At 37.6% G+C, this 14,786-nt stretch overlaps 1 protein-coding gene across 1 annotated transcript in view; it reads right to left on the bottom strand.

Moving 5' to 3' along the window:
- Positions 1-14,786, bottom strand: part of LOC136858267 (A disintegrin and metalloproteinase with thrombospondin motifs 7) — an 852,495-nt gene that overhangs the window by 52,265 nt on the left and 785,444 nt on the right. Inside the window, exons 15-16 of the mRNA XM_067137673.2 lie at positions 13,685-13,802; positions 424-686 (exon numbers count right to left, since the gene is read on the bottom strand). Of these exons, the coding sequence (XP_066993774.2) occupies positions 424-686; positions 13,685-13,802 (381 nt within the window). The remainder of the gene's footprint in view (positions 1-423; positions 687-13,684; positions 13,803-14,786) is intronic.

Below are 14,786 nucleotides of genomic sequence, written 5' to 3'. Positions count from 1 at the left end.
AACAAATATATGAATATATAGCTAATAAAGGGCTCTGATAAAGATAATGCTGAATACTGATCCCAATAAATTGGGATTAAAGCCAGGAAGAAGAAAATAAAGAAAATACTGAAAAGTTATGATCAGTTGTTTCAATTAAAGTTTTTCATTTTAAATAAATAGTATTATTTCTGGATTAAAGATATTGATATACTTATATTAACAAGTCTTTAACAAAAAGCTGAGTTTCAATGGCTTTCATCAGGACAAAGCATATGAAGGACTGCTGCTGACAGTAAACATAGAAATATTTCAAGGAACGTGGAAGTCTGTTGAGCGAATCACGACCACATTATTCAATTGTATCAGTTTATCAATTATAAACCAATGCAAATTTATCATAACATAACAAATTACACAGAATAGCATAATATAATGTTTTACCTGGAAGGACAAGGCATCTCATTGCAGACTCTCATCACCTGGTTAGGTCGTTCAGAAGCTTCACAGAATTCTTCAGACACACGGCCAATTCCCTCCTCATAGCACACAGGCAAGGACATCTGAGTACCACCTCCACATGACGCTGTACATTGTGACCATGCAGAGAAAGCCCAGTGATACACTGGAGCCTCTGATGTTCTACTTTTAGGGACTGTATATTCATAATGAACACTACCATTACGAGCTCGACCTTTGCTTATAACCTGTAAGGATAAGATCTCAATTAGGTCTTCATTTCAAGTCTTTACCCAGTACATATAAATTTAAGCCACTTTTTCTTCCATATTATTAACATCCATAAGATCAAGAGAAGTTGGCCATGTTTTTCATAGCACACATGTCCTATACAAGAAAAAGGCAATCTCAAGGAAAGCTGAACTCAGGTACTGTAACACAGTGATCAAATCCGAGTGACTGTACACAAGTTAATGCTTCAGAATGACACAAAAGGCTAGACTGAGAAAAGCAGAGAAGTATGTGTGCAAGATCCTTTGCAAAATAATGGGTCCTAAGATAACAGATGGACAGTATAGACTCCGAGGAAGAGAGGTACAGGGATATTGAACAACTGAAGTTCTACGGACATCTGTTCAGGATGGATGAAACCCGTTAAAGAAGCAGATTTCTAATGTATTGGACAACAGACCTATTGTGTCAGATAAATAGTTATGGAAGAAATGAAGGACCTCAAGAGCATGGGGCTGAATGAGTGGACATCTCTAACTGATCAAAATACAGATCAACAACTTTAAGGGATTCCACAATGAGCAAAAGCAGAACAGCAGGTGGACAGAAAAGAGAAGACAGGCGGCCAGAGAAAGAATGCAACGCTTTTGGGCTGCTTCCATAAATGCCTTATAGTTACTTGACATGGTGTCAAATGGCCCTAAATGAGAAAAAAATTAAACAGACAAGTTTTGTCCACTATATAGGCTTCATAAATAGGCAGCACATGATGTATAAACATTTGGTTCATTGGCATATATAGTATTTGATACAAAGAATAACTAGCCCCATGTAGAATGAGGTTATATAAAAATTAGGATAACTTTGGCATCGTGTCAACAACTGAAAAGGATTTCAATATAATGTACCATGAAATAAATCAATTTCAACATGGATGTTAGATTCTGAAAGTGGTTCTAACTTTTTCTGCCATTTACTGTAATTTTTTGTCTAAAAGTTCAAATATTAATCATCATAATACTTGTAAGGATTTAATTTTCATGTTTAATCTGTGTAATACTGTAGATTATTTACAAAATTGACAAGGTTATCCCTCATTGCCATTATCATTTCTCCGCCCCAGCAAGCCTGGTATGAGTATAAATGAGCCTCTTCCAATTTGTTCAATGCAACCATATTTGCTGGTCCAGTTTTTGTTGCCATGCTGTCTGTATTTCTTGGCTAAGTAACTCCAGATCTGTTTTTTCCAAATGTCTCTAGATCCTCCTTGTGGTTTTTTGCCTGGGATATTATGATCAAAATATATTTTGGTGTTCTATTACTGTATGAGCCATTCCCTTCATATGACCATTTCAGTCTACCCAGTTCGAATGTCCAATGAACTCCTTCCCAAACCAAGCTGTTGATGAATTTCCTCCTTTCATATTTTGCCTCTTCTGGTTTTCTATAAACAAGATCATAGGAACTTTATTTCTGTTGCTTGGAGTCAACTGTTGTCTGGTACTGTCCTGGTAGCTGTTTCAAGTCTGTAGGTCAAAAGTGGTATTAGATGAAATGTATATAGAGGCCAGAGGCCAGTTCATATTGACAAATGAGACTGTAAAAAAGCTAGCAAGCTCATAGTTTTACATGACTGTTTATAATGTGATCACCCCCTTGTAACCTCTAATATTAGGTGGAATATAAACCATTATTTACTCCTCGGTGCTACAGCCTGTGCAGGGCCTTGGCTTCTCTGACAATTGTAGACCAGTCTTCATGATCTTGAAAACACCTCCTCCATCTTCTTATTCCCATCTTTCTTAAATCCTCCTCCACATTATCCAGCTATCATTTCAAGGCCTTCCTTTCCATCTTTTGCCCTGTGGATTTCCTTTGTAGATTTTCTTGACAGATTGAGTTAGTCGAAAGAAAATATGGTTCACGTTTTATTGCTGGTACAGCAAAATCCTTGTATAGCCTAAAATTTTAAATATATGAGGTGAATATCAGGTAAATATGGAATAAGTAACTAAATAAATAATTAAAACAATTAAAAGTAATATAAGTAATTAATTAAATCAGATCTTTACCTGAATAAGGTTAAATCTAAGAATACGCCTATGTTAAAAATTTCAGACCTCTGTTTGTCGTAGATTTGACTGGGCTTCGCACACAAACTCTCAAACACTTCCGAATACTACAGGCTGATGGCTCTTCATGTCGAGGACCAAAAATGGCTTCCTACTCAAAGGACTTAAATCCCAGGGATACTACTTCACCCACGGCATGCCCAGTCATGATGGTGGCTTCAATAATATTCATCAGTTTCAGAGTCGTGTTCATTGCAGAGGGAATTATTCATATTCCCAAGAAGGATAATCGGTATCACAGTCATCCACTCCAAGATGTTCGAGGGTACTCCAGGTGACTTCAAATTGTTCAAAATCTCTGTCATGTAGTTGACAGCCTCATCTGTATGACATGTCATGTCGACAGACTTTTCAATTTGTAGAAAACCGGGTAATTCTTGTAAATGTGGCTTGTTGATGACAAGGACAGCTTCATTTCTAGGTGCAAGAAATGCTCATAGACACAGCCATGCATCTTCAGCGAAAAGCTGTGCCCACCTATGACAAACTCAGATCTTTGCTTCGCACAAATTTAGACAGACGGAGAGACAGACAGATGGACGGATGGATGGACATCATGGACTGAAGGAAAATGGCTTCCTATTCCACGGACTTAAAATGGCATCTTGACTGATATATGTATTATTCCTTGTTTTTTATTATTATTATTATTATTATTACTATTATTATTATTATTATTATTATTATTATTATCATCATCATCATCATCATCATCATCATCATCATCTATCTTGTGTCCTATATATCCTCTAAATATATATGTGTCCAACAAGTATCCCCTTTCTCTACGGGATCAGATATGAAGTGAGACGAATCTTTGTAGTGAGTTTTTACGACCGGATGATTTTCATGATGTCAACCTCTTCAGAAGAGTTAAGGAGATGAAATGAATGAGATGATATATGATAGTAAGAATGAAGAGGATGAAACCCGGTGCCGGCACATAGCTTACTCCTCTCGAATAGCTTAAGACTTTATGTCTCCATCCCATGGATGGATCATCATCAACAGCATCATATCCCCTCACTCCATATGGTAAAATGGCTCCTTGCCTTGTATTACAGTACCCATCATATATATGTTGCCTAATGACTCAGACATTCCGAGGCGTCTGCATACCAAGCCGACCAATCAATGGATTGAACTACGATTCCTTCAAGGAAGTATCAAGAAATATAAATAAATAAATATATATGTTGCTTAGCGACAGTGAATCTATGCATTTAATTTTGATGACAGCACACTGGATTGTCATATCCCAATACATGTTTTCTTTTGATTTTTCATTCATAACTCACCAACGAAAGCAAAAATGAAAACTCCGGCTTCAAGGTACATTCGGACCCCTTTCCATCTACCTATGTTAAAAATTTCTGATCTCTGCATGCTGTAGATTTGGCTGGACATCGCGTGCACACACACAAACACAGACAAACACTTCCTTTTATTATTATAGATTCCAAAGCACAGATGAATAGAAGTGGTGACAAACAATCTCCCTGTCTTAAACCAGTTTTTATGAGGAATGGCTCCGAAAATACGCCTGTGAACTTGACTTTCGATTGTGTGTTGGTGACGGTAAGTTCAAAGAGTGATTAGTTTCAGGTGCAATCCAAAATTTCTTAGTATTTTCAACACTGAAGATCTATGAATACAGTCATATGCCTTCTTAAAGTCTACAAACATTACTGTGAGAGGTTTGTTTTGTTTTCTGTAATATGCCATAACTAATTTTAATGTGATGATTTGTTCTGCACAGCTTCTCCAAGGTCTGAAGCTTCCTTGGTATTCACCTAATTCTTGCTCTAATTTTTCTTTGACTCTGCCATACAGGATTCTAGCAAATATTTTGTATGTACAGTCCAAGAGAGATATACCTCTGTAGCTATCTGGATTGCTCTTATATCCTTTTTTGTGAAGCGAGTGGACAATAGCTATTGTCCAGTGTTTGGGAAAATGGTCTGTTGTCCATATTTTTGATGGAACCATGTGTAGGGATATTCAAACTGTTTTACTGATATATTTCCACATTTCTGCAAAAACTTGAACTTCTCTGCATGCCTTGTAGGTTTTCATCTCCTCATCTGCTGTGTCCACCTCTTGGAATGTTGGGCGGTTTAGGTATTCAGGTTTGGTTTTTTACTATGATGTCTTGTTAATTTTTAAAAGTTCTTCAGGCTCTACATAGTTCAAAAGTTTATTGAATGCTTTTGCCATAATTTTGGCATTTTCCTTATTACTATGCACAATTCTTCCAACTTCACTTTTCAACATTAACCCATCTGTTTACCTTATGAGCATCAGTTCCGGACCTTTAAATTACCATTTAAATGCTGGTGTTTGAAAGGTCCATGCAAGACTGTGCTTAAATGATAATATCACTGCAACTGGCTCAAATGTTGTCAAACTTTCATAGAACTCAAAAATAATCATTTCAATAGAATGTGCTATATTACAGTGAAAAATATGAACTATGAACTATAAATTCACCTAGTTATTCTTGTTAGTGTGGAATATCTTGAAGCATTCAGGCATGTGAAGAGCTACTTCGCAGACCTCGCACCCCCATCTGCTCGTGCTAGTCTTCTTTTTGGCTGCACACACTTGACATTGCCTTGAGGGATTTTGTTTTCATTTATTAGGAGGTATTTGCCTAGAAAAGTGAGCCCAGCACGCTGCTTGTAGTCTCATTGGGGTGTCAATAGATTGGCGGCCTCTTCTTATATAATCTGGTAAAGTGATACCTTCCAGTATCTCCTCAGGTACAAGAAGCCTGAACTGATTGTATTTCATGCTTACCTTGGTCATTTTCTTCTACAGTGCATCAGGGGCGGTTTCTCCATAAGGTTGCAGGTTTGCGCTACCCCCATTAAATGTTTACGTTTATTTTAGGTAAAGTTTTATAATATGGATTACTCAACTACTGTATTTTCATTCAACAAGACAAACCATTCAAGAGCTTGAAAGAGCAAACATTGACTACAGGGTACTTTACAAGCCGGTACTCTTAGATGTTCACTGCAACAGCCGAAGAGTTTGCAGCGGGAATTCAACCTGTGGTAGGATGAAAAATGGGCTGCTCGAGGGGTGCGCGGGGCTGTTAGAAGTGTGCTTTTGGGCTGCTAGAGGGGAGCGCGAGGAGAGGTAAAGATAGGCGTGGCTTCTCATACATTGCTTAAATGGAGGTTTATCAACCTGGCTCCTCCTACCACGGCCGACTAGATCCCTCGCTGCGCTAAGGAGCTAGCTAGAGCGAAGCTTCAAATCGGCCGTGCTCCTACGTAACCAACTACTAGCAAAGTCGCTAGAGACTGTTGTTGCTCAATGTGAGATTCTGTTATTCTGTTATAGAACAGGAGTGTCATCTAGCGACACCGGATGGAAGTCCATCTGCTGGACCCCGGCCGGTTGGACCCTCGCTGCGTAAGGAGCTAACTAGAGCAGGATATGATCCTTGGCTAGAGCGACACATCAAGTCGGTCGTGGCTGGATATATAACTAATGGCTCTAAATTTGAAAATAAAGACCGCCATTTCTTTCAGTATAGTCGTGAGCTTTGTTATGTGCGTACAAGCTAAGTAGCTTATTGATTTCATTGTGTAAACATTCGTGTCAGCATGTGTGTTTTTATTATTGTGCGTTTTTATCAGTTAGTGGTATTTTGCGAGATCATTAATTCGGTGCAGTCTTTAATGTCTAGGCCCTTCCCGCAACGGACTGCCGAGGAAAAATCCGAGGTGAAACGACTGGGTAGGCCCACGCGACGTTTAATTTCGAAACCAGACACATTACAAAAGGATACTTTTTTCAATACCGGAATTAGGCTACCACAAAATGTTTCATTTTAAAATGGTAAAAGAGTTTTTAGATGAAAAAATGTTAATGCATTGTAGTAATATTCCTGAAAATAGAAATGTAAAATGTTTGTTTTATTTTTAATAATAAAAAAGTATTGTTGATGTATCTAGATTTGAAAATTAGCCTGTAATCATATTATATCATTGGTAAAAATTGTGCACCACTGAACTTTTAAACCACCAGCCGCCACTGCAGTGTATAAGCATTGAACATTACCATATCAATAAGATAAAAGAATATTTTCTTGTATGCTTTCACATCAATGGAAATGAAGCCAGCTGCTGGTCCCTACGATCTACTCCACCCATACCTTTATTGTAATGGAGAACGGTCTTTGGTTTCATAATTGATTCATTTGTTCGTTTATTCTTCTTCCCCGTGTTAGTCATGTCTATGTCTCTATACATGGTAGATAGCACTGAAACAGGCTTCTTATCTTGCAACATGATGACCACGATCTTATGACTGTACCTAGCTACAGCCTCACCTTTCTTGATCTTCAGCTTTTCCAAGTCCTGGGGCATTTGTTTTCTGTTCAGCCTAACTGTGTCTAGAACGTTAGTTTTCTCTCATAAAAGCTTCTCAGTTAACATAGGGGACATGTACCAATTATCTATGTACAAAGAATATCCTTTATTTAGCAGTGGAGTCATTAGCTCCATAACAATAGCCTCATGTGAAGGAACACTTTCATCGCCAACCTTTCTGCACATGTAAATATGGAAATGATGACAGTATCCTCTGGACGATTCACATAATTTGTAGTATTTTATTCCAAATCAAGCCCTTTTTGAAGGATTGTTCTGTACAAATGACAGTCTGCCCGACATGTCACAAAACTTTCATCGATAGCAATGTTCTCATCTGGAGAGTACAGGCTCTGAAATCTGTCATTCAGGTATTCAGCGCAAGACCTTATTTTACCTGTATGATCGGTTTTATCTATCTTGTCATTATTTACGAAATGCAAACAATGGCAAAGTAGTAAAAATTGTTTATATGGCATCACAGATCGAAAGAAGGGAGTTTCCGTTGATTTCTTTTTACTCCAGTAAGACTGAAGATTGTCTTTCCTAACCTGTGATTGCATAATGAAATAAATGCCTTTATTTCATCACTAGTTGCATCATTCCACTTGGAATCCAGGCTGATACTTGCAGAAGGCACATCAATCCTGATACAACTATTCACATACCATACCTGTTTGTCTCATCACTAGGGCCCAGATTTATATGCATATAAAATCTGAAAATATGCATGCAAATATGCACCAAAAAGTCAGAATATATGCACGGATAATAAGGAAATATGCTCTTAAAAACATGCAATTTTATTCACTTACCTATTTACAGGTATCATTTATTGCAAAAAGGAGCATCACAATTGGTAACTAGTAGTCTTTCAATGTTTTCTGGAGACAAACTATGTCTATTGTCCGTCAAAATGAGTTTGTAGGCTGAGAATGATTGTTCTACATCAACTGATGTGATTGGACAGTACTTATACATGGGGACCAACGTTTTGGAGCATACATCTGGCAAGGATACCCTAGTTCCACTCTAGTACTGACTAATTAACTTAATCTTCTTCAGTCCTGGGTTTGAATTCAATACCTTTTCTAACTTCCATTTAATCTTCTCTCCAATTTCCCCTGAAGCAGAATTCAATGAAGATGCAGCTTTCTCAACAAGATCAAGTGATTCATGGAGGGGAGTACCAGAAGATTCTAAGCTCTCAATGGCTCTTTGAAGTTTAGAAAAATGTGCATGAATGACATTTACATCTTGATAAACAGTAGCGGCTTCAAACACAACTTTTGCATCACAAACACATGCAATATGCTTATCTTCAAGTTTTGTAACCACTTCTTTCACTTCATTAAAATTTTCCTGATAAAATGATACTGCAGATAACCATGTCCCCCACCTAGTCAGGACAGGTTCAGGTGGCAAAGGAACTTCAGGTAGACAATCTTTGTAGAGCTGGACACGACCTGGTGCTTTCGGAAGCAGTTTCTTCCCACATCCAATTCAATTCTTAACAGCTGGAAACTGTGCGTGTATTTCTTCTGCAATGCGGTGTAATCCATGCGCTAAACAGGTTACGTGTATGAGTTTTGGATAAAATACTTAGAGGGCCTTTGCTGCTTTCAACATATACGAAGCTGCATCTGTGAACAGTACAATCACTTTACAACAATTATTCTCAATTTCAGATGGCCACAGTAGTCGCAGAGAATCATTTACAAATCTTGTTATTTGCTATGGTTGGTTTTTTCTAGTACTTTACAAGCAAGAAGATGCGGCTTACCGGGTTGGTCTGGATGTAATTTACCAACAACTAAATTTGCTATGTAACGCCATAGGAATCTGTTGTCTCATCCACAAATATCCAGACACAGTCCTTCTGATATCAGAACGGATCAATTTCAGGGTAGAATCATATAGCAGAGGTAGGTAATTTTTCCTAAGAGTTGATTCAACTGGTATTTTTTGATTTACACAATATTTTTTGAGAAATGATCGCAGAACTGAATTGTTTAATTTATTCCATGGAATGTTGCTGCATACGAAAGCCCTACAAAGATCATTTGAAAATGTATTAATACAGGACTTGGGCTTTACCTGCGTAAGAAGTAGTTGTTGTGGTGTGTTGTTCTTCTCCTCCTTTGCTTTAATATGTACAGTGTTTTATAATGCTGTTCAAGCTGAAATTTCTTTTCACATTTTACTTCCTTTGAACAAACTTGACAGTAAATGATACCACCATCTGTTGAATAGTCCCTATTACCCGACACTTTTCCTTAGGCAGTTTTAGAAACTAACACTTTTAAAAATGAGATGCAGGACATTACAATGGAACGTAACTAGTGAACTGAAGATACTTCTGTCCCGACCAAGTGCCCAACCCCCTGAGATTATTATCTGCTGTGGTATAGAGAAAGGAATTCAGGGAAAGTCCAGCCTGCCTATCCACACCTCTAAGCTATCTGTTGCCATTGTCAGTTGTGAAAGTAAAGTGCCGTTACACAGGGTCGAAAATACCAACTAGTGAGGGATGCACATAAAATAGGCAAGTAGCTAGGGATGTACAAAACAGATTTATTTTAGTAGTTCTTGTAATTGTCCTTAAATTCAGACATTATGTACCGGAATATGCTGTTACGTCTAGAATATGCACTAACCCTCAAAATATGTCAAAATATGCAATTGCATATGCGCATATGCATTTTTTTAAAATCCGGGCCCTACTCATCACAAACACTTTGCCAGAAATCATCACTAAGAAATTTATAAAAAATATGTTTAGGCGTAATTTTGATATTTTAAAAAACAGGATTTACCCCAGGAATTCCAGTGAATGATATTTTGGTAGGAATACCTTGCAATGGACAAGCAGATTTCCATTTCCACTCTTCAACTTTGTTTTTTCTTACGTTGCATCGGAACATTTACATTCGTAATATTTACATCTGCTTCTTCACTCGTATTACTATCACTAACTTCACTAGGCACAGATAATGTATCCATATCACTAGATTCACAGGAAGAACTTTCAGATATATTACCGGTATAATCTTCTTCACAATCACTATTCAGTAAAATATCCATGACTTCTCGCTCGGTAATAGCCTCGCACGTGCTCATCTTTACTCGCTGAATACTTGTGACATCAGCTCAATGTTATCTTCAATTTATGCTGTTAATCCCCTAAACATGATTCAAATACAGCTGAAGAGACTTAATTCAGATATCAAGAATGATTGTAATGCCATATGTTGAGTTGTTAATGTACTACCTTCCCTTTACCATCGATAAAGCAGGACGCTGCATTACCCCGTCGATTCGACGGTTAGGTAAGCCGGACACAGGCTCGCGCATCCCATCCATTCAATGGTTAGGTAAGCCGGGCACAGGCTCACGCATCCCGTCGATTCGACGGTTAGGTAAGTCGGTGGGTTAAGACAGGGGGGTTGAATGTCTTTAGTTGTCTACCAAAGATTTTATAGTAATCTCTAGAATTGGTTTTATGTTAGTTTCCTTCTATTAAGGTGACTATATCTTTCAGAAATTGTCTCTAAATTTTTCTAATAGTCTGGGTGAATTTTTTCCTAATATTTTTGAGGTTGATGGCATTTTCTTCTGTTTTGTGAGTTTGAAATTTTAACCATGCCTGGTGTCTTTATTCATGACATTTGTCACATTCTGGTGTCCAGCAAACATGTCTTTTCCATGGATTTAAGGGGGCTAAATGTCAGCTTATTGTTTAAGTTCTTCTAAATCATCTGTTAATTTTATGGTCCATGTGACTTCTTGATATTTGTAGGCTACTTGGAAACACCGGCAGTCCCAATGCATTATGAGAGACTTCGTCTCATTTTCAAAATTTGATGCCTGACTGGCCATCAGATGATAAAGATGGCCTCCATGGTAAGCACTAGCCATGCATCTTGATAGGTGTGCTATTTACGAATTGATGAACCCAACTTAGCACACTGGGACAAAACGCTGGTAACCAGGAATGAGTTAGCTGGAAAATTTATAATGTCCAATAACGGACCAATTATACTGGTATTATGTCTGTAATGGAAGTGAGCAAAGTTGAGTAGCGGTCTTATATCTTCGTCTGTGCGACTTTGATCTTATGGTCATTGTGTGGGGAAATGCTTTGTCAACAAACAAGAGAATGTATGAGCATTTTGATACGAGGTAGGCACATTGACTAATCTAATGCAGTCGATGGTATATTCCACCTTCCTCATTGATAATTCCAATATAAATGGTCCATTATTGGACGTTACAAATCCTCCATGGTGGCAAGCAGGAATGGGTTGGCTGGAGGGTTTGTTATGTCCAGTAATGGACCATTTATATTAGAACTAGCAAGATACCCGTGCTTCGCTACGGTATTATACTGAAATTTATAATTGAATGCTTATTGTTTTAGATATATAAACCGACGAAATTTGCGATCTGACTCGTTTTCTGCGAGAATCCACCAAAATTCCCGATCTGACTGGTTTTCTATTATTTTACGACACGTTTCCTCCCATTTTTCAATCTTCCTTTCCAGAAATCGATTTCGTACTTCCCGGGCTAGGCTCAGGTATTCCTCCCGGTCAGATGGGTCCGTAAATCTTTGCCATCTTTTCCTATAATCATTTTTAATATGGATAAAATCCTTCAGGATATCCGGCGTGGTGTCATATTGGGTGCCTTGGCGGCACTGAACCCGCGGCCGGACTGCATTCTTAGTCATTACCCGTCCAGGAGCCGTTTCCAGCACGGTCCGCACATTTGACGACGGTCCGGAATATTATTATTATTACTATTATGTGTTGCTGGAATGCCTGATGACAGGGAAAACCGGAGTATCCGGAGAAAAACCTGTCTCGCCACCGTTTTGTCCAGCACGAATGTCACATGGAGTGATCGGGATTTGAACCACGGAACCCAGCTGTGAGAGGCCGGCGCGCTGCCGCCTGAGCAACGGAGGATCCTTATAAGTACATTAAGAACAGTAAAATTAATAGGTCTCACCTCCTTCTACACCCCACCGCCGTTAAGGTTATTTACCGCCACCCCCACCCCCCCACCCAAAATTAAAAGAATGCTTGTATCTTTATGTTTAAGGGAGATTCCAAACACCAATGTTCACGTCTATTACCTTCAGTTTTGAGATATAAGTATCACAATAAAAATAATTTACTTTCTGCACTTCATATCACAATACTCCCCCCCCCCCCCCAAGTGAATTTTCCCGCAAAAAATACTTGTTTCTTTAATAGTAAAGGATCTTCTTAAATACCAATGATCACGACTCTAACTTCTTCAGTTTTTGATTTATGTGTCCTCATGAAAGGAATTCAACTCCTTTACACTCCCGCCCTCCAAGATGGTTTCCCCACCAAAACGCGCTTTTCTTTGTTTTTAAAGGAGATCCAAATACGAATTTTCACGTCTGTAACAACTTTAGTTTTTATTAGATGTACGTATTATCATACAATTAAGCCAATTAATTTTTCAATTCTTCCCCCCCCCCTTCATTGGATTTTCCGAGAATACGTGTTTCTATACTTTTAAAGCAGATTGCAAAGATCAAATTTCATTTTTGTGATATCAGTAGCCTAATTAAAAGAATTCAACACCATTTTCAGTCACTTTTACCACCCCCTCCACCCAAGTGGTATTTCCGAAAACTAAAAACACACGTTTCTTTATGTTTAATAGAGAGAAAAAATACCTTCACTTCTGTAACATGTTAAGTTTTTTTTAGATATACTGTAAAAATTCTCATTTTAAAATTTCACCCCTTTTGAGTTCCCCTTAAGTGGAGTTTCCAAAAACAAATCACATATGTTTCTTTACATTTACAGGAGATTCCAAACACCCACTTTTTACGTCTGTAACATTTTACGTTTCCAAGATATTCTGTAGATATAGTCTTTCAAAAAATTCATTCCAATTTGTCACTCCTGTTTAACCGCCATTAATTGGATTATGAATTTACTCATTCAGGACAAATATTTCAGGTTTCATACTGAAATCAATATCTATATCATTCCTCACCGATGGCAACAAACTATGGACAACCTACGAGACTACTTCGAAGAATGTTGAACAGCTTGTACAATATGTACAAATGATTGTCTGCAGGTTGTATGACAATAAAACAATTAAAACAATGATTTTAAAATGCCATGTTTATCCTTTTACTTTACCAGAGATCCCTGTATCCTTACCCCATGTGATACCACTTTTAAAAAGTCTTTGTCATACACTTTGAAATTTACTTAGTACCGGTACATTTCCTATGTTGAAGATTTAACAAGAGAAGAAAAGTACAGCTGCCATGTTTTTGAATCAAACTTTGTATATACAGAAATACACCAAGTTCTATATATGATGAGATGTTATTAAAGTATTAAAAAAAAAAAAATTGTCAGGTTTACTTAGGTCTTTCTAAACCTAGTAGTTGAGAAGTTGAAAGTACCAACTGTGGTAAATAACATAATCTAAACTTACATAAATGCGGACATCATCCTTAATGGGTCCAGGAATGTGAATACTTTCTTGACCTCTTTGTCGCTCGTATAGTGCTGGAGTACCTGCCACTTCATATTCACCCGCCAACTGTACATGTCTGAAATAATAATAATAATAATAACATATATATTATTTCAGTGGTATAGATCCCTTTGCGGTGTTCACAAGTAACCAATCGTGACAAATGAGCATTCAAAAGAAAGAGATTGGACAATACCAGTGATGAATTGCACCTTTAATTTCATAAATATCAATAATTTCTTTAAGAAATGACTTTAAAAAATTGTATGAAGTGTGAAATTTGCAAGTATTGCTACTGTAGGAAAATATGTACCATCATTGCTGTCCATTTCACATTTTGGCCACTGGGACGCCTGTTTTATGACATTATAACATGCTGTAATTATTAGTTGTCGTCTATTCCTTTAAACTATTGAACATTAATTCTTTTACAAGTTTTTCTTCTGTCATTTCACATGGATTTGAGACACTGTAAATCAATGGTTTGAGTACTTAAATCGTATAACCAGTGAGTGTTAATGCTTTACTGTCTATCAATGGACTCAGCACACAAATTATTTAAGCTCATTTGTCCAAACAATGGATTTATTACATTCCAGGTTTGTTAATATGCCCCGAAATAAGTCACTCAGTGCATTACGGAGAGATGACGTAGACAACAAGCTGCAAAGAATGAAGAGTTATGTCACAGACAGCAGAGGCTGGTAACCTTGCGACAAAACAGGAGAACTCAGATCTATGAAGAGCAATCGTCACAGCCTTCTGCACCACCAATGAATGCACAGCCAGCTCCACCATCTACAGTACATCAGAGACATCAACAGAGCAAGCAGTACCAAATGAACCAATAAATTCTTACATTAACAGGTTATGATAAGATGTAAACAGGAAACCTATTCAGGATAAATTACCTATTACTTACTGTTGTACAAGGCTAATGAACAATGATAATGATGTTGCAAATCACTCTGTTGGCCCAATGAACATTACTTGCAATTTTCATTAATCTGTTGCCACAACGAGAAAGTTGCATTGCCTGAAGTACCTTAAGAATTTCATT

The sequence above is a fragment of the Anabrus simplex genome, chromosome 1 (genome assembly GCF_040414725.1).
Source record: "Anabrus simplex isolate iqAnaSimp1 chromosome 1, ASM4041472v1, whole genome shotgun sequence".
Classification (NCBI taxonomy): Eukaryota; Metazoa; Arthropoda; class Insecta; order Orthoptera; family Tettigoniidae; genus Anabrus; species Anabrus simplex.
The sequence above is the reverse complement of the archived record's forward strand: the minus strand, read 5'-3'. Positions and strand labels throughout refer to the sequence as shown.